At 34.9% G+C, this 20044-nt stretch overlaps 1 protein-coding gene across 3 annotated transcripts in view; it reads left to right on the top strand.

The window, feature by feature from the left end:
- LOC113227877 (insulin-like growth factor 2 mRNA-binding protein 1) overlaps positions 1 to 20044 on the top strand; it is a 57486-nt gene that overhangs the window by 1851 nt on the left and 35591 nt on the right. Inside the window, exon 1 of one of the 3 annotated variants that reach the window (XM_026460982.1) lies at positions 4176 to 4385. The exons of the other annotated variants lie outside the window; for them this stretch is intronic. Coding sequence (XP_026316767.1) covers positions 4327 to 4385 — 59 coding nt within the window. The 5' untranslated portion in view covers positions 4176 to 4326. Of the gene's footprint in view, positions 1 to 4175; positions 4386 to 20044 lie in introns of those variants that run through there. 3 annotated transcript variants of the gene reach the window in all.

Here is a 20044-nt window from a genome sequence, read left to right as displayed (position 1 = left end):
GAGTACTATAATTATTTTATAGTATATTACTACTACTGCTGTAAATCTTTGTATGTTTTAATTATTTTACTAGTTTGTTAAACGCACGGATAATCAAATGATGGTCTCTGTACAGCAATAACATTAAATAAAAAAGAAGAAATAAAAGTTTTGAGCAACATAATGCTTCATCACACCACTCGGGCGTCGTTGTAGTTCTGTTACTTATGAAATAGTAATGCTTTAATACTTAACCTTCTCGTAGCATTTCTAATTTCTGGAAAACTCCACACTGTATTTATACACCGAGTGCGGTGAGACGTAGTTGAGCATAAGCAATTTTACATGAAAAGGGTCATAATTGTAAGTTGTTTACACATATTCCTGTCGTCACGTTTTGGAACTATTTTGATTTCGATTTCTTGTCTGCTTTTGCCAAGCACTTTACCTTTATACGTACAGGCGGGTGGGCCACGTGTAATGTACCTAATCGTGTCCCGCGACGTAAAGTCCACGTGACTCCGGCAATCGATAGGAAGACTAAAGCGCAGGCGCGTTGTCTTTGCCATTGAATCACCATTGGCACCATTGCCTCGTGCGCTCCGCCAGACCCTGCCGCATGCCGCGCAGCCATCGGCGACCTGATGATTATTATCGTATCTTACTTCTTCATCCAACATCCATCTTTAAACTACTCTTTATTTACCTACTTAACCATATCACGAAACTTTACGATTGCCCTAGCTAACCACCCACAACCCAAAAAAACTCTTTATACCATTGTTATATAAAAATTGTTTTTTGAGAATACATAATACTGACTTCAAAATAATTTAGAAAATACCATTGACTTTTGTAAGTCAATGGAAAATACTTTAATTTTCTGATGGTATCATACCGCACCCAACAATAGGTACTGCAAAAGTTCCGAACCTAAATGGTAGTAAAGAACCCTTCTAATGAAACTGACTTCGCTTTTATTGTGTGTCACATATTTCTTTTTTACTATTGGGTTAACATTTGGCATACTCGTATGTCATATTATGTGATAGAATAGAATATTGAGAATAATTTTGTACTTGTTGAATATTTAGGGTGCCTAAATCGGAACGTGGTGCTTGTTGCTCCGTGTCGGTCATGTCGATCGGAACTTTACATGCCTACCTACCCTACATTTTACTTATTGTTCTCCGATATCGGTGTACTTAATAAGCAGACAATGCAATTCATTTATACTGATATTTTGTATTTATAGAAAAACTTACTTAGAACGTTGTTTAAAAAAAAATTTAAGTTCCCGAAAAGACCCAATCGCCGCCAGTCGATTGAATTATTTAATCGTCTTGAGTTTTCGCGGAACCAATTGTTTTTCAAATCAATAATTAAGTAAGACTACCACCGTAGGTATGGCATATTTTTGCTATAAACTTGTAGTAACTTGAGAAAATAACAAATAGTTTATCATATGGAGTACCTCGTCCCTGTAGCTTTAGCGCAGTAGGTTAAACTTAACAGATACTTAAGAAGTTTTCACTGATTTATATGAAATATAGAGCTAGGCAACAGCTTGCGGGCGGGGCCCACGTGCTATGGACATTGGTTGAGTCGAGATGGCAGCGGCGGCGCCCAACGGCGTTGCCGTGGTTACGCTACGCGACGCGGGGTAAGGGGACAATGGGGTGGCAATGAGAATGGGTGGCAGGGAGGTGCAAGAAGTAGGTTGTGTATTATTCCATTTGACGAGATATGCTCTTTGGAAAACTAAATGTATCATTTTTTTTCTACCAAAGAATCCAAATATATAACGATAAATTATATTGGTGAAAGTCACGTCTGTTGGTCGTTGTAAAATACCAGAAAACTTGTTGGGAGTTCAGTTTTATGTTTGGGTCACTTAATTCTAATTGCGCTACGACAACTAAGTTTCAATAATTTTTCACTGAAATGTAAACATTTTTTGGAAATGGCAACGGATCCTAAGTTCGTGTTATTCACCCATATACGTTAACTAACATTAAAAAAAAAAGGTTTGTCATTGTCATATGTGTTGTGTGTCTTTCTCAGTAATGTACGTCCGTGATATTAGGGCTGGACATAGAACGGCATCAATTATTTAATGTCTACGTGCACCGATTTTATTCCCCCCTTTTTTACCCGTGGTTAGAAGAAGAAGGTATCTAATAATAGTACCTATACAGGGTGGAAAATAATCAATGTGACATGTAGGGGAAGTATATAATTGCTTAAGATAGCTAATTTTACTTAAAGTAAACATTATTTTATATTTCTTAATATGACATCCACACATTTTTTTAAAAGTTTACCTGGGCCGGGAACCGAACCAGCTAAAAATTTGTAACACTGTATTTTATTCTAGTAATGGATAGGATCAATGATAAGAATGAAATCTCTCCGATGAACATTGGGTCTTACAATCAAAAACGTCCATGAAATTTTTACCTAACCTAACTGAGACTGTTAATTTTTGACTAGCACAGGACTTATTTTAAATTTTTTATGGACCATATAAAGAAAAATATTTACAAGAGAGACGAAGACTCTTCTTAACTCTTCTACAGTGTCAGTATAAGTCTTAGAACTTCTACAGTCTCATAATCATCTTCTATGGTCTAATAAGTCAGATTAAGATTATTAAAAAATAAGTGTATAATCGGTTGTATATCTGATTTGTAGCAAGTGATTTGCTACAAACTTGATATATTGGTCGCTCGGACGGTCTGACCTCAATTTGGTCCAAGGTAGTTAGAGCGTGACAATTTTTTTATTTTTATGTCACCCATAATAATTATTTTGGGGAATGCATCCATACCTTCCACCTTATGCCCTTATCTTGTATTTAAAAGTTGTGCCTTATTTAATGGTCTAAGATGATTCTCCATTACTGCAGCTGTTGCTTCTCTACCCTCACGCTTAGCTTTATAGTATTCAACCACGTTCATAACCCGCGCCATGCAATACACCACCGCCGCCTCCCCCGCAGTACACACCGCTATCCCCGGCAGGCGCTAACAGTCTCGCGAGGCCGTTCGTTACATCTTCTAATTTTTTTTATTTGTAAAATTTATAACCTCTCTTCACGTCAATATCACTCATTTTAGTTTACGGTTCTTTTCCCTTCCATTGGGATGAAATACATTTCACCTGAAATTATTGGTTAGAATACAGAAACAATAATAATATAATATCGTTGATGCGCGTTTAATATTTGTGATCGAATAACACACCATTAAATTACAAGTAATATAAAATTAAAAATGATTAGGTTTTAGAACTATCATATCAAAATTTGTTGTTCTCGCACTAATGCATTCCTGGTCAGTGTATAGACATCAGTTCCGAGAACTGAGTCGAGTTGTTGTAATACAAGGATTAATAGAATTATTGACAGAAATTATTAAAACAACATTTAGAATTTTTGTGTTGTGGTTTTTTCGTTCTGTATTCAATATAAATGCACGAATAATCAATGGAAGATTTTCATATTTTTTTACATAATAATATGTACAGATTCCATGTATGTTGTAGCTAACAAGTAGGCCGTTGTTCAAATGTAGGTACTGGGTTCCAGTGCTTAACAAAATGCTCTCATCATATTTCAGCTATTGATCAAGTAGTATGATGTAAATAAATAACTTTAAAAAACAAAGCTTTGGCGAAAATGTCCATTTTCGCCATACTATTTTTTTTATAAATTGTATACGTATGTGATAATAATTAAGTACGATTACCAGCAGAAAAATATGCACGGAAGTTTTTATTACAACTTACAAAATGATGAGTTACGTGTAACTTTCCAGGTATTGAGAGTATAGTCTACATATTACAATTAATTCTGAAAATAACTTTATCTGTAAAGACGCTATTTTGACAATAATACGCGGTTTTACGTTACCCAAACAAATGAAAGTTTCCATGCTAATTTATTCACATCTAACATCATAAAATGAGTTGTCATTCAACGAAACGTATATCGGCCGTTCAGATTTCTCCATCTAGGTAGGTTATTAAACCAACCCATCAGTAAGTCAGTAATACAAATGTGTTAGTAATAATTAAAATCTTACAACTATTTATTTTAACGCAGAACGTATCCGCTTGCGATCGTACCATAAGACGAACAGACCCTTTGTTTAGCTACGTTTTGCCGGCCGGCTTCTTACATTCCCCTTACCTCGCCGCGGTTCACTATACATACAGCCACTCCGCACATTACTTGCTCCACGCACGCACTGGTTCTAATCCGCGTGCCATTTTTTCGTGCCGTAAACGCCGCCGTTGAGGCCCGAAATTCCCGTCCCGAATATAAATCGTGCTAACTATTTGGAAATGGACGGAGACGTGTCTCAAGGAGGTTCAGGCGACGCCTCTCCGACTTATGAAGACAGGTAAGTCATAAGTTATTCAAAATATTTTCACGTCACTTTCGCTTTCTTAAGATTTACATTCATCATTCTGGAGCAAGTCACTCTTTCAAGACGTGTAGTCTTGTGTACGTACCTATTAATTCATACCAAAATCGAGTTGCTGATAATATTCTCCTCATATCCTATGGTAAATATAATTATGAAGTACCTAGGTTTTTATGCAGTTAGGCACACCTACTTGGAGTATCTGCCTATAGCTAATGCATTCCCATTTCACAATATCTACTCTGAACAACATATGTAGGTTAGATACTATGCCACTCAAACAAGCCTAGTATAAGGAACCAAGATTGTATTGACCTCGTTTCAATGCAACAATACATAATTGTATATATACATAATTGGGTTTGGTACCTAGGCACCACATATAGCATAATATAGTTACGGCACGTAGGTAGCCGATTAGGTAGTTGTACGTATTTATTTTTTATCGTAGCACAGCTTGGGTATCTACATTTTTTATTTCCTATAGTGTACGAAAGCGTGGTGTTGGAATTTATGATTGCCTGTAAATGTGACGAGACAATAATAGCCCCTAAGCTTGAGGTAGGTACACTGATTCATAGTGACGGGGAGTCAGTCATGTTGGAAATGGCCAAGCCAGTGATGTGTGTTTTTCTTTTTTAAAACGTTCGCAGCGAGGTATTAGCCGCTGAAATTTGAATTTTATTCATATTTCAATAATATTTCTATAAATAATCACGCCAAACAGCATTCGATAAATAATTTATCTCTCTTAGATGAAGTCAGATGGCGGCATGTCATTTTACTCTGACGTCATACATAGTAAACAAACAAGCGTCATTATCGTTTAGTATAACTTTTTATAAAAATCGTTTGTAGTATTATAGTGATTTCCTTCTGTTTGAGTAGTTCCCCTATATTTACTGGTGTTTGGTGCTAAACTTTAAGATACCTCATACTTCTTGTACACTTTTTACTAGTATGAAGTCGTATTCAAGAACCCTTTTATTACAATGTATTAGTTTGAATAACTAATAAATGATCACCTAATATTTTATTACTTAATTTTCGTTGTGTTAAAATATTAAACATATTTAATATATTGTATTAAATCTGAGGTGAAGGTGACAGATTCGGGGTTTGCCGGAAACATCTATGTAGTGATTTTCAGCGCCAATGTCCCGTCGACATTACAACACCGATTGTGTTTTTCTTAAATTGAAAATGTACTTTCGAGCTTCCTTTAAAGTATTGAATTCTTATATTAATTAGTATTCTACTGTTTACTGTTTGCTTATCTTCGCCCTTAAATGCGTAAGAAAAGTCAACTCGTTTCTGTTACAAGGATGTTCAGAATGTCTTGTCGTCTATTTATCATAATATAATAAAACATAATAGTAATAAAGCACACATTCATCATCGCGCCTTATGTAAACCCAGTATCGCGGGTGCCATGGACACATAGACAACCTCAAATTACACCCAAACTCACGAGATAAATAAATGTAGGCCATACAAATACTTCTCCCTGCCCCGATTTCGCACACGGAACCTCTGCGAGACAGACCACTATCCCTTTCGGTTCTGAACCAGCCACATACAATTGATTGGTTATGTATATTATGAAAATAAAATAGATAGTTGATTAAACATTAGAACTTGATTGGTTTATAACAATAAATTTTTGAAACGAAACTTTAAAGCTTCTACCTATACCTACAAACTTTTTGACCTTGCATTTAAAATTCGTGCATCGAATAATCGCCGTGTGAGCACCAACCAACCAACGCATCAGGGGGTCTACTCTCGATCTCCTTCCGACATCCGTCCGAAACAATTACTGTCAAATAAGTAATATTCGACAAAATTAAAAGACAAGTATCCAGTATGACGCTTCATTCGCATCACACGCGTCTTTTCATTTGGTCAAGTATTGTCCGAGTAAGTAAGTGTAAGATCGAGAGTAGACCCCCTGTTCGGACGGATTTTCACGAACCCCACCTTTTAGAATTGATACTTTTTTATTTGTAATACTGTTTTTTGACACCTAAATGAAATAATATATTAATAGTTTGATACGATTATGTCTAAAACATGATGCTAAAAACTATGTAGCTTACAAAAAAATTAAGAAAATATTAGGTATTTTGCTTCCAGAAAGTAATGTAGTACAAATAGGCACTACATTACTTTCTAAAAGCAAAACTTGACATCACAAAATGTAAATGGCAATCCATTGCATGCAATTAGGTGTTTTACCAAAAAAATTGCATATTTCGCTTTAAAAAAGCCGTCATGCGTAATTAGTATTCACATAACTCTTTCATAAAAAAAACGACCTCAAGAGTCTGTGGAATTATATCTGTTTGCCAAGTTTTATTGAAATCGGTTACCGGAAAGTACGCGAAACGTTATTCCCCTAGCTTGCCACCCTTAGAGGTGGAATATTTTCTTCTTATTTAAATGGAGCCAATACTGAGGTACCCTCTTTCCAACAAAATAAAAAGAATCTTGAAAATCGGTTCATAAATGTGGTCTCGTAACACACACAAAATAAATACAGTCAAAATGAGAACCTCCTTTTCTAAGTCTTTTCAAAATCTTTACTAATTAACGTTACAATCTCATTCGCATGTATGGCAACCCACTGAAACGATGACGTTGGCGCACAGCATTTAATAGAGTCAGTCTGTTAAAAACCTGCTAAATATATTGCAAACCAATAATTTTTTATTTCATTTTCAATCATTTACCGTATGCACATGTTTGCGCAAATACTAGAATCATAGCTAATGATAATAATAATAATAATAACGTTTATTGCAAAACATGTTGTTACATAATAGTTCTTATAGTAGTTTACAGTATCAAACATGTACCCTGTAAGGGCGTAGCAATGTCAATTTTTTAAATACACATTTTGATTACCATTAATTAAAATATCATTATAATGATAATTAAATCTAAACAAATAATTTCTGAAAAGTCAATGAATTAATTGGGAAATGAATGTCAAATTGAAGTCTAACGTATTTCAAAAAATTAATCGTCAAATTATTCTAGAATTATATAATAATAGTCATAACATTTGAAATTTTATTAAATTACATAATTATGTCATATTTTTTATAAACATAGTTAACATATCAAAATTCCTTTTTTATGACGTTATGAACAATTTTCCTTGTCATTAAAAAAATCTTGCAATGAATAGTAGCATTTTTGAGACAGATGTTTACTAAGTTGATTTTTAAACATTTTTACGCTATTTATCAGTTTTAAAAAGTGAGGGAGTGCGTTATAAATTTTAATTGACATCGAATATGGCCCCAAGTTGACCATTTGTAATTTTGAAACTGTTGTTGCTAGTCTGCACTTGGGTCTTAATTTTACTGAACGACAATGTAGAGGATATGCATTCAAATTATTCTTGACAATAAGACACATTTGTAAAATATATATACATGTTAAAGTCAAGATATATTTAATGAAATACGATTGACAGCGTGTAAACGAGTCTATATTAGCGAGTATGCGGATACATTTCTTCTGTAACGCAAAAACTTTTTTTGCGTCAGTGTTGTTGCCCCACAATGCAACGCCATAGCTAAGCCAGGCATAAGCATACGCGTAGTAAGCGCTAGTTGCTGTCCTAAGGTCAGTAGATTTTTTGAGCTCGTTAAGAGCATATGTGAAACTAGACAGTTTACCAACAACTTTATTCACATGATCCTTCCAATTTAAATTTATGACGATATTTATTCCTAGGAGACAAAAGAAGTTTACAGAATCAAGCGCGATGTTGTTAAATTTATAAATTAAATTTATAGGGCGTTTTTGATAAGGTCTAAACTGCATTAATTTAGTTTTGTTAAAATTAACTTCTAGATTATGGTCATTAAGCCAGCTTGTCATTAATTTCAAACTTAAATTCAAAAGTTCGTGAAGTTGTGTAATATTGGAGCAAGGCAGAATCATCGAAATGTCATCGGCGAAGAGAATGCAAGGAATATTAAATTGATTAGGCAAGTCATTGATATAAATTAAAAATAACAAACATCACAGGACGCTACCTTGGGGGATAGAACGATTTAAAATTACTTTGTCAGACCTGACACCCCTAATAAATCCCGTGCGGTGTAATGTGCGTGCATTTTCCATGTAAGTAGAAATCGTATTTCCGTGTTTAAGGTTATTAATAATGACCAATTAATATTTGTATCGCATTTCCGTAAAAGCACGATCGTACTTTCGTGGACTAAAGATTAATCTTTGCGAAAAATTAAAGCCCTAAAAGTTAAATTAAAAAGTATGCATCTTCCATGTAAGAAGACATTCTGTTTCCGGACTTTAGTAATAACTAAATTAATAATTTCATCGCATTTTGAAGTAAGCACTCTGAAAAGCATTAGCAAGAGCACCACTTATGGGTCGTATTCCAGAACTCTACTCAATGCTCAAGTCAGGACTTGAGTATTGCAGTGAGCACTGCAAATCATACACAAGTCCTTTCCATTAGGGTCGTATTTCCAGTGCTTGTGTTTCCAGTGCAATCCTGACTTGAGCATTGAGTAGAGTTCTAGAATACGACCCTGAATCGCGATCGTGTACTGCACGCGCCGGGACACGCGTCGCCTCTCGCGCCCCTTGCGCTCGCCCATATCCGAAAATGCACTTTCTCCTGCGCATCTCTTGTTCCTCTCTGCATTGTGAGGTGAATTATGTATTGCCGTTTTATACAAAGCTGTAGGTTAAAAAACTACAAAGCACGCGACAACCCTCATGGGACCCCTTTCAAGTCCCACCTCATGCTAAATATAGGACTAGGTACAATAAATACTTGATTAATATATCCATGTTACGGTCTATTTTTCGTGTACTTTTACTTTAAAAACGTGAGCATTACTTTTAAAAACATTATTTCTTAATTCTTTTTACGCGCTCATATTAATATGTCACCATATTTTATTTACATTGGAATACATACATCTATTTGCAAAGTGTTATTGAAATCTGTGAACGGCAAGTGGGTGAAATTCAATAAACCGGATGTGTTTCTCTTTAATTTGCGACTCTTAGGTAGAATGTTTTCTTCAAATTTTAAAGGGGCCAGTACTGAGGCACCCCCTTTCTAACAAGAATCTGAAACATCGAAATCGGTTCACAAATGTGGGAGCATTCGCGTAATATTATACTACACAAACACGCCAAAAAAAGATACTGTCGAATTCAAAATCTCCCTTTTTTGTTGGAGTTCGCTAGAAATGGTGTATTTCTAAATTCAGTAACTAACTTCGCTAAGCTAACTTAGTTTACCTCGTTGTTTAAAAATTAATTCATTCCCAAACAATTTCTCGAAAGAGTGAGATTAGGGTTATATTTACCGACTGCATATAAAGCAAACTGGCTGCGATATTGCCCATTTGGGAATAAAAAGCAAAATTATTTTTATTACGAAATTATGATCAAAATTTAAAATTACGTAAGTTTACTTTAGCTTTTTTTTAAACAGATATTCGCACAAATTCCACATTCAACAGATACGCCATATAATTATAAAATACATTTTATTTTTAAAATGTGAATTGTTATCTATTAAATTATAATATATTAGCTTTATTTATTTACGTTGGAATAATAATCTTTAAATTCAACGATACCTATATATTAGCGTACTAGATGCGGCGTTCCATACACACGTTGTGTTTCACTGATGTGCGGTGAAGACAAAACACTTCATATCATACTATCTGTTTTTTTTTTGAAGATGGAGTAAAATGACAGTTCATTGCGCAAAAGTGTTGCTCGGTTGCAAGCAGCTAGTGATTGCAGTCGATAAATATTCTATCGGCTAAATGTTGGTCACGCTTATGCAATAAATAGCCGAATTTGTTTTGAATCATCATCGGCTCATTATTCGTCCAACCACTGAGCACAGGCTCATTTGAATTGTCAATTTTTGTAAATGCACACATATACACTGCATTCAGAAGTATGTCTATTAAAATAGAAAAAGGAAACATATTTTAAACTATTATCATTTTCATTTTATATTCAAATACAAAAATCTTTTATTGCCACAATGACACCTTGTGGTAATAAATAACATGTTAAGCCAAAACACAAACATACAATAAATGGTACGCCATAATGTCAGAGGGCAAAAGGAGGTGTCTCAGCTTGTGCTGCCTGGAACTGTTGTTATCGCAGACAGCGCTGTTTTTTCAGACATCGCCTTGTCCCTAAGATAAGGCGGCCTTGAAACCAACGAGCCCCTAAAACAATTATAAAATTTAAAAAAACAATTATTCAATATTCTTTAATAATTCAGTATTTTTGTACATATAATAGGGGAAGATAAATTAATTTTAACGAAAAAAAAAAACAGATAAAAAAGTAAAGAAAAACATCAATAGATTACTCATATAGATAATCAAATCTAAATAAAAAAATATAAAAATGACTAGGCTGCATGGTCTAAACAACTTTGCTTTTCCGCAAGGAAAAGTACATAATATCATCAATAATTTCAACAACTCGACTTTATTTTTTTCTTTTACCTATAGTAATATAATAATTATAAATAGTAAGCGATAGGCCCCTGAGTCACAGCGAGATGAAATATATTGTGCAACTAATAGCGACTTTGCCAGGGGCTCACCCTACTATGGATAAGTAAAGCCCACCTAGCTCCATAATAAATGTAGACTGTCATGTCAATCCACATTACTATGGTACTGATACTCCTTGACAAAATTCAACAATAAAAAAAACACTATCATTGATGGTGTTTTGTTTGAAACATGTACTTGCTATGAATGTTCTTGTCTAACCATATGGAACTTTTGGGTTACGATTATTCCACGTGGAACTGAGTACATGGAACTACTGAGAATAAACCTGTAGATTAAAGTCGTAGTTTAAATAATTGTAATATCTCTTCAGATTTACATTTCCACTGCCGCTACAACTTTTAGTCAATTACTGCTTTCTTTTTCTTTATGAACTTGCGAAGAAACAACTCACAATTGCAAAACTTTGATATTTTGCCGTGAACTGAGACCTTTCTCCACTGATTACATTTTCTTTCATAATAATGTACACAAGTTTCCAATAGGGTATTGTCAACATATACGCGTTCGAAGGGGAGTGATCACTCTTATTAATTCCAACAACTTACCCATGAAGACCCTGCCCTATGTAATCAGGAAATAAATTCGGTTAATACAGATATTTCTTTAATCATTATCAAGGGATGAACATGAGGTTGTGATATCACATTTAGAGAACTCATTTTACCGCATTTAATGTGATAGATGCCTTATCTAAATAATATTTTCTTGAATCTTTCATTTTGATTTATGTCTCACGATAAACCCGATGAATTTTATGAAACGACGGAAATATATCAATTTAATCATTTGCTAAGGATTAGTTTCTATGTGTTTTTGTCAAAGATACCAGTTATCATTCTATGCACTCTTTAAGCCTGGTGTGATTAAAAACAGTAAATGAAATGAAAAAACGAAAAATTAATAATTGAGATGAGTAGCTAGTGATCTACATAACGAGAAAAAAAAAAGTCAAACCACTGTAATGCCCGGCACCCACTGACTGGATGGCTCGGCGGGGGACACTTCGGCATCCCAACATGCGCTTGCACACTGATGGCAATTATGTCGAGGTATCCCTCGCTACGGCGCGGCATCCTTAAGCAAGGCTAAGCATTCCGTCGACATCGTGCTTGCGCCGTAGCGAGGGATACCTAGTCTGATACCTAGTCTGTCTTCAGATCAGTCTTGTCGTGCGTGCCTCCCCTCGCTCCCCATACCCGCATAATCGCACTCGGCATCCCGATGGCTGCAGAACCATCCCTAAGGCTGCCAGGCATACCGCAGTTTTATTTTGCAGCTATAATCATTATCTTTAAAATTGCAACTATAATGTCACAATCTTAAGGTTTATTTACTATTCGTCACTTAAAAATTCCTTGTCCCGTCCCGTCAGTGGGCGCCAGGTCTAATTCAATATTTTTAGCTAACGTTGAAGTACCTACAACCTGTTCAAAGCAGACTTTCTTGAAGTTGCCGATAAGATACGTAGATAAAGTCGCAGTTAAATAAAAAATATACTGTATAAAAGGTCTACATTTGACAGTATCAAAGTTAACATCAAATATAACCAGGGTGCGGGCTGGCAAACCAAGATGTGAGATTAACTAGAGCTTTAATATCTCATTAAAATCGTGACCATCGGGCAGCGAAACTGATGAACCTGCATATGCCTAGTTCTATTCTTCAAGTCGCGCCGACTCGGTTAAGCAGCAGAGTTGCCATCTGCCTTGTTGTAAACTAGTTCTAAAGTGAAGATGGTGTTCTCGATCAGGTATGTTGCTATATTACGACCCCACGGTCTTATGTTATTCATTTTGCTCTAATGTGATTGGTTGATTTCATTCTCGACGAATGTTTTCCCCCAGCAAACGTCGACGCAGCCATGGCAAAGCATGGTTATGAGGATTTTAAGAATCTCGTAGTCACAATAGAGTATATAATCGTGTCGTGTGCGGGTCGTATAAGTCTCCGATGGCAACACGCGTATTGGATTTCGTTTCTTTTTCAGGATCCGTAGTCAAATCATCTTAACCTTTTACGTTTAACGCAACAAAATTCAGACTAATCGCAGAAAATGGAGTACATCTAATCCTAAAGCATGTTGAAAGTTGAAATTTTTTACGACAGTCTCATTCGAAGTTATGAAATAATACTGATTTCCGTATCTGATTTTTCCGGTTACAAAAATCACATTTTCTCCTAAACTACACATGATACTAACAGGTTTTTATACCTCATAGGGAATCTCAAACTGCGTAGTCAATTAGGGGTATTTTCGGGATTAACGCAACAGGTTACGTATTATAGTAGTTTTATGTAGTGTTGTACAAAATAATATAACCCCATTACGTCCAATATCTTAATCTACTCTTAGGTCCTAGTGCGGTTACACTTCACTATCAGGCAGAGAAGCGATAAAGTTTATTTAGTGGAATATGGAATAAATCTAGTCATTTAATTGTAAATGCTGGAACAAGACATTCTTTAGACAAACCCGCAGTATTAAACATTGCATTGGTTGCATCATCCTTATACCAAACGCCTATTGCTAGTGAAATTTCTTCGAAGTCTGTCTCAAATATTTATAAGGAAGTAAGGTTGTAAAGCGAATTTTCTCGAAAATGAGATTGATGCAGTTGGTTTAAATTTTCATGCTCTTCCGATGAGTTTACTTGAAATATCGTTATTCCCAAGAAATATATCCCGAGTTTTTGGTCTCCTAAACCACAGACTTATGAAATAATACTGATTGCAACTTTTCATTGCGGTATTCGGCAACATAAGGTCGTAAATATTAGAGCTATCGTTACAATGTCGCCAACTACCTCTGAATCGAGATTATTTCAAATTTGTGTTTAATAAATTTTAGAATTTGTGTGTAGCTGACCTTATGCGGCGGACTAATTTCGTCCATAAATTGTTGGTAATAAGAAGTAAACCTTTTAACGATACACACTCAAACACGTGTGTCACTTTGGAGAGATGTTAATTGCTTCTACGCACTTTGTTAAAATCAAGAAAGCAGACAGTATCGATTTTTTCTACGCGCTTACGTAGCTTTGATGTGCCGCAGGCCCATAAACAAAAAATTGTTTACTTGTTCGTGTTTTGAGGACATTTTGTAATGAAAAGATGGAAAACTAAAACCTTTAGGTTCATTATTACAAAGAACAAGTAATATTTGTGCAATAATTCCGAGGAAATTGTCAAATCATCATGAGGAAATTTTAAGACGTTTATTATTATTATTCATAGAGAAAGAATCCTTCGATGTGACTGGACTCGAGTGTCTGTTGCTATGCCGAAGCTACCGCTCCTAAACAACTGATTTACATACCTAGTCAGCAGACCTTAGGAATTACTTTGCGTTTGTTCTGATCTTTGTATGCAGATCATCAAACAGACATGTTTGTATTGGGATTAAACAGTTTCTTAATTTTTTTTCTTTTCTTTTTTATTATGTTTTCTACATTCGTTTTAGTTTTACTATAAAGGTAATTAGTAATAACATGGGGGTCATGAAAATTGAACATAACAATGTTATTAGTTACTGATCTACATAATTTCTTGCAATATGTTATGGTTAGCTAGTAAAAATATGTAGGTGGTACTGTAATGTATTAATCCATATGCGTTCCATTGCTGCATACGTCTTCGAAGAGTATAAATCCTGAAAAAATAAATGAAAGATGCATAAGAATCGTCTCCAATATGCAGGCAAGCAAGCAAGTGATATGTTAACTGAACTGCAAATATTTCAAAAAGAATGATTCTGGGAATCGCACCCGGGTTTCTTGCGTGGGAATAAAACGTAGGGGGAGTCCCCCGAGTACCGGACACTTTTAAGATTTTGCAGAAATTAAACACACGTAACATTTTGAGATACATAATCATATTAGACATTCAAATAATACAACATAAATAACTATCGAACAATTTTAACAACTAGAAAAAGAAGTACTCATTGTTTAAAATAATATAATCTAACATGTGTATATAATTTTAGGAAACACACAGCCATTATAGACTTTCGATAAATCAACGCAAACAAGAATTGAATTTAGTGAAAACAATTTAAAGATAACTAAAATTACAACGATTACAAACAGACATCTGAGCACTGTGGGATTGCTTATAGTTATAGGTATTGTTCAATCTAGTTGCTATTACGACATGGTTTCTTAAAATTTTTGTAGCAGTAGACCTCCTTTTGAAAGAATTCCTCCAGGAAAGTACTGCCACCTTACCTATTTCTGCCGCCAAGCAGTTATATGAGCATTACTGCATTTCGGTTTTGAATCATAAGGGTCCTAGTGAAATTACGTCTCAATACTCAATACTAAATATATTTATTGCATTCATATGGTACACATGTCTTAAATTTAAAATAATGCTACACATATGAGCCCTTTATTAGGGATAACAATAACAGCAGAGGTAGGCCGAGGTTACAATTATTAATTAAAATTGTTATTTATCAAATAATAATATTTAAAAAATGTCATATAATAATAAAGAAATACGTCATATTATGAGTAGAATTATGTCACTTGAAAGTTTGAATTTAATTAGATTATAATTTCGTGTCAGCAAGACACGAAATTATTTGTTGTTAGTCGACAAGAGCTAAAGCAACCACTGGCGTGGTTATTGAAGTAAAAAATAACTAATAATTAATCTAGGAACGTCGTAGCTGATTGTTCGAATGTCTATGCATGTTTATGGCGTTATCTAACAATAATTTAATTAATACCTTTTATAATAATTACTTACGTAATTAATAACTTTCGTTAGATAACACTAGGCTAAATATTTCCAAATTATCTTTTTTTTTTAATGTTTATGCGGACGTAAATTGCTCGTTACATTTTTTTTTCTCCGAAACAGCATTCATTTTATCTATAGATATGAGCAATAAAAAATGAATTGAGTCTCTTAACATTGTGCGTGAGTGAAATGAGATTTCGGCTTGTAGCAAGTCTGTCAGGTATATATGGGGCTTCTCACAGGTCGAATAAATGGGGCCCACGTCTATTAAATTTTTTTTGAGCTGTGTAGCCCATACACTGTCGCGCATAAATAGTGCATTGTCATTTATTTACATCGCTGACTGACTACGCTACGGTACAACGCTCGAGTAATACTTACATGCACATAGCCTCCGTGTGGAATTTTTTACCGGTACGGTCTTCGCCTACCATTTTTATTGTTTATTAGTATATAATAAATAACAATCTGACTTTTCTTTTTCACCCTATTCTATGTTTGCAGGCATATAATTTTGCTGCTTAATGTGTTGTTTTCATTTGCTAAAGCAACATATTTTCTCACTCGACTCACTCTCGTCTTTTCGGTTCAATTTAATTTCGAGTCAGACCTACACGACCAAAATTCCAAACTGCAATGGCAACTAACAAAATATAGTTTGAAACTGTTGAAAATCTAATAATGGAGCTATTAGGTTTCTACCATATACCAATATTCGCTGACAATTAAGTGGGGCATCACTCGGGCGCGGCGCTAGTTATTGCATTAATGTTGTCTATAGAATAGAGATGCAATGTTTTGAATGCAAAATTTCAAGTAAACTCTGGAGCATGTTATACTGGCACATGTTGGCCCGACCTTTAATTTAATTGAAGCACGCTGGTCTAGACGTCCGTTTCCTTTGCGCGTTCGTTGACTCCTCGAGAATAGAGCGGTTATGACTGTGGAGAAGAGAGCACTGAACGTAGTGATGTATGGTTATATTAGAACTAAATCGCTACTGGTAGGATTTCCTTGATGAATCATAGAGTTTTAACTAGTTCACTTCGTTATGCTATTGTGTCACACACGTAGGTTTTGTGGCAACTCATAAAAATGGTTTTGAAAGCACTAGGAATTATTCTTTTCATGTTTGTTTTTGCATGTTGATCCCCGAAATATTTATCGATGAAATTAGATATAATTGTGTAAAACTTAGCTTCTCGGAAAATAAATATATTTATTCTATATGGTAGTAAAAAATGCTACATTTGATTTCAAGTCCCGCACTAAGTTTCGGATTCGGACTAAACTAGACTCGAATAACACTACTTTCGCAGATCAACTTTTAAGAAAATCATATTTTTCCTTACACGAACTACCCCTAGGGTAATTCATTTATTACACGAACTACCCCTAGGGTAATTCATTTATTTCCATTAGGGCTATGTTAATACCGTGTTTCAAAATACTCCATCCCAACCAGTTTGTCTGATAGTTAGTTCTGGTAGAACTGTTTGAAAAATACCCAAATTGTTCTAGTGGTAGAACAGATTGGAACAGTAATATTATTTCCTAGTTATTCTACAGAGAACAGTAATTTATTAAATGAATAATAAAAAGTAAGGTGGACTAATTTTTTCACGTTTTTGAATACATTGCGAATGCATTTCTCTATTTTGCGTTTTTAGTTTTAATATTGAAATTTTAAACAACTCTGAAATACGTAGGTTGACATACTGTACCAAGTTCCAAGCTTTTACATACTGTTCCAAGCTTTTACGTCTAATAATGGAAATTGCTTGTGACATAGAAGCTGACAGGCAGTGAGTGATGTTATGAAGGTACTTAACCCTGTGACCCGAGCAAGACCGTGTATTACTGGATAGGTGTGTGCTGCTAATTTATATGTAGTTGTTCGAATATTTTAATTGAGCTTCATATCTTTCTCGTCTAACAATCTCCAGAGATTTTTGTTAGATTTTCCGAAATTGTAATTTCTGTACGTGCCCCTGGTGTATAACCAATTTTATTACGAATGTTAGTCCCCTTCGATATCTCAACTACCGGATCGCACACATTGATGAGTCTTTTGCGAAAATCCCAGCTATGGAAATAGTTGAACAACGGTAAGATGCTCAAAGCGCGATTAACACACTTGTATTTACTATTTCCTTTGGAAATGTATATTTTACCTTTGGAATTGAAGTACTTGTACGAATCTTAACTCAAAACTTGACACATAAAAAAATGTGGGGTTGGTGGCGTTACAACCAAAGTAAGTCTCGCCGAAAATCACCATCACACTTTATAAGGATTCGGTTTAGCCTTTCCTAGTTTCGTTTGTTACGCCTTCCTAGTGCCTTTGTTGTGGTGGTACTGTGCTGTATGTACCTATTACCACGGGTTTCGACCATACGCTCGCAGGTCCAGTCCAGTCCAGGCCAGGCTTGGGACTTGGAAACTTTTCCAATTTTTGGAATCTTTCTTACTTTTTACTTTTAACGATAAAATATGACATTAGTAAGGAGTACACAGTCTTCATGAGTATGATGAGCACTTCTTCGATTATGATCCAAAAGTAGCTTTTCCTAGGATTTGTGTAATTTATATCAGCAATAATAATGAGTTAGCGTTGTTTAAGTGAAATTAAGTTTTTCTATACGTATTGTAGTAGTATCATACTGCTGTTGGTACAAATGTAGGTTGCGATGGGGTGGAGTGGGGGCTGCATGTGCAACAGGGGGTAGGGGTGTGGCCGATATGCTATTGGGCCACGAGCTGTTTTGTTTGCGCACAGGGTTTCAACTACAATCGCAGTTGCAATAGAGGATTGCAAAGACTTGACACCCCTTTTTATTAGATAATTCATATATTTTTATATTTTCTGTGATATCAAATACCTCTCAGTATCCTACAAACAAAAATGATAGTCTTTTTTTGCACAAAGTGCCAGGAACGATCAATGGGAAAGTTAATGGGAGAATTGCGTTCCTGTGACTGGAACCGTATACGGACAATCGCAATTTTTTAATACGTTAAATTTCAATTTCCTCTGGCCTGTGCACGATCAATCACGTAAATGGATTCAATTGACCCTCTGCGGGCTGTTAAGTGATTGTATAGATGCATTATACCATATCATACATTTACCTAACTACATAAAATCGTACCACTGCAGTCACGACAAGACCGTTTCTTTTTTTAAATGTTAACCAGTTAGTAAAATTAGTTACATTTTGTGAAGAGCTTATTTTGAGGATAGCCTCCTCTGCCCCTATAAATAGTACCACAGGTGGTGAAATGAAGGATTCCTATATGAACATTCCCTTTCGGTATCTACTAAAAAAAATCCTAAAACTTAATGTGTAATGTAATAAACGTTTTGTTGGTATTAGGGATATGGACCCGTACGCATGCCCAATTAAAATTGTTATTTCTGTTTCTTAGTGTGTTATAATAAAAAATGTTAGTTGAAGTACTTTGACTGATATTTTAAAATAAACTGCTACCTGTATTTTGTGGGTGAAAGGCAGCTGCCTAAATCTAGTTATAATATAAATGTAATTGTTTATTTATTTTTGCAATAATCTACTTTCCGTCCTAGCACAACTGTGCATGTTGCAATTCTTACAATTAGCCTTTTTGATTTAATAGGTACCTTGTACGACGCGTTTACACCTATGCAAAAAAATTGAACTCCAACTAGCTACAGGGAGTATGTTTGAAGTGTAAGGTTCGGAACCATAAAAATGTATTAATCACTTGAACACTTTCATTTTTGTCGGAACGCATGCGAGCGGTAATTCGGATGCGTCGACACAGATGGCTCGTACTTACCGTTGAATGGGTAAAAAAAAATGCATAAAAAATTTTAAAAATATAAAAAATATACATTTCTTAAAAAAATTTGGACTTATCAACAGACAGCTAATTTAGCTAAAACATTTGTTGTTTCTTAAGTTGTTGTACTAAGCTGTAAACAATTACTTTTGCGTTAGCATTTTTTTACTAGCCGAGTGAAAATTCAAATAGGTATCTTTACGATAATTATTTAATTTACTAATTGAACACCAGTTCAGTGCTACCCATAATAAAAAGCAGTGATAGCATAAATGAAAGAATCCTTCATTAAGATGCTGCACGACCTGCAACATAATTATTATCAGTTTATTAATTATTACTTACATTAACAATGAGAAAAAGCTCTCAGAAAATCTGTGACAACACGCCTTGGGCCAGTAGCGGGGACTTAGCCTAAAACTCCTCGTGCCCGAGTACCTACATCATATTATG

The sequence above is a fragment of the Hyposmocoma kahamanoa genome, unplaced genomic scaffold (genome assembly GCF_003589595.1).
Source record: "Hyposmocoma kahamanoa isolate Upper Pololo Valley unplaced genomic scaffold, ASM358959v1 100021, whole genome shotgun sequence".
NCBI classification, from domain to species: domain Eukaryota; kingdom Metazoa; phylum Arthropoda; class Insecta; order Lepidoptera; family Cosmopterigidae; genus Hyposmocoma; species Hyposmocoma kahamanoa.
The sequence above is the reverse complement of the archived record's forward strand: the minus strand, read 5'-3'. Positions and strand labels throughout refer to the sequence as shown.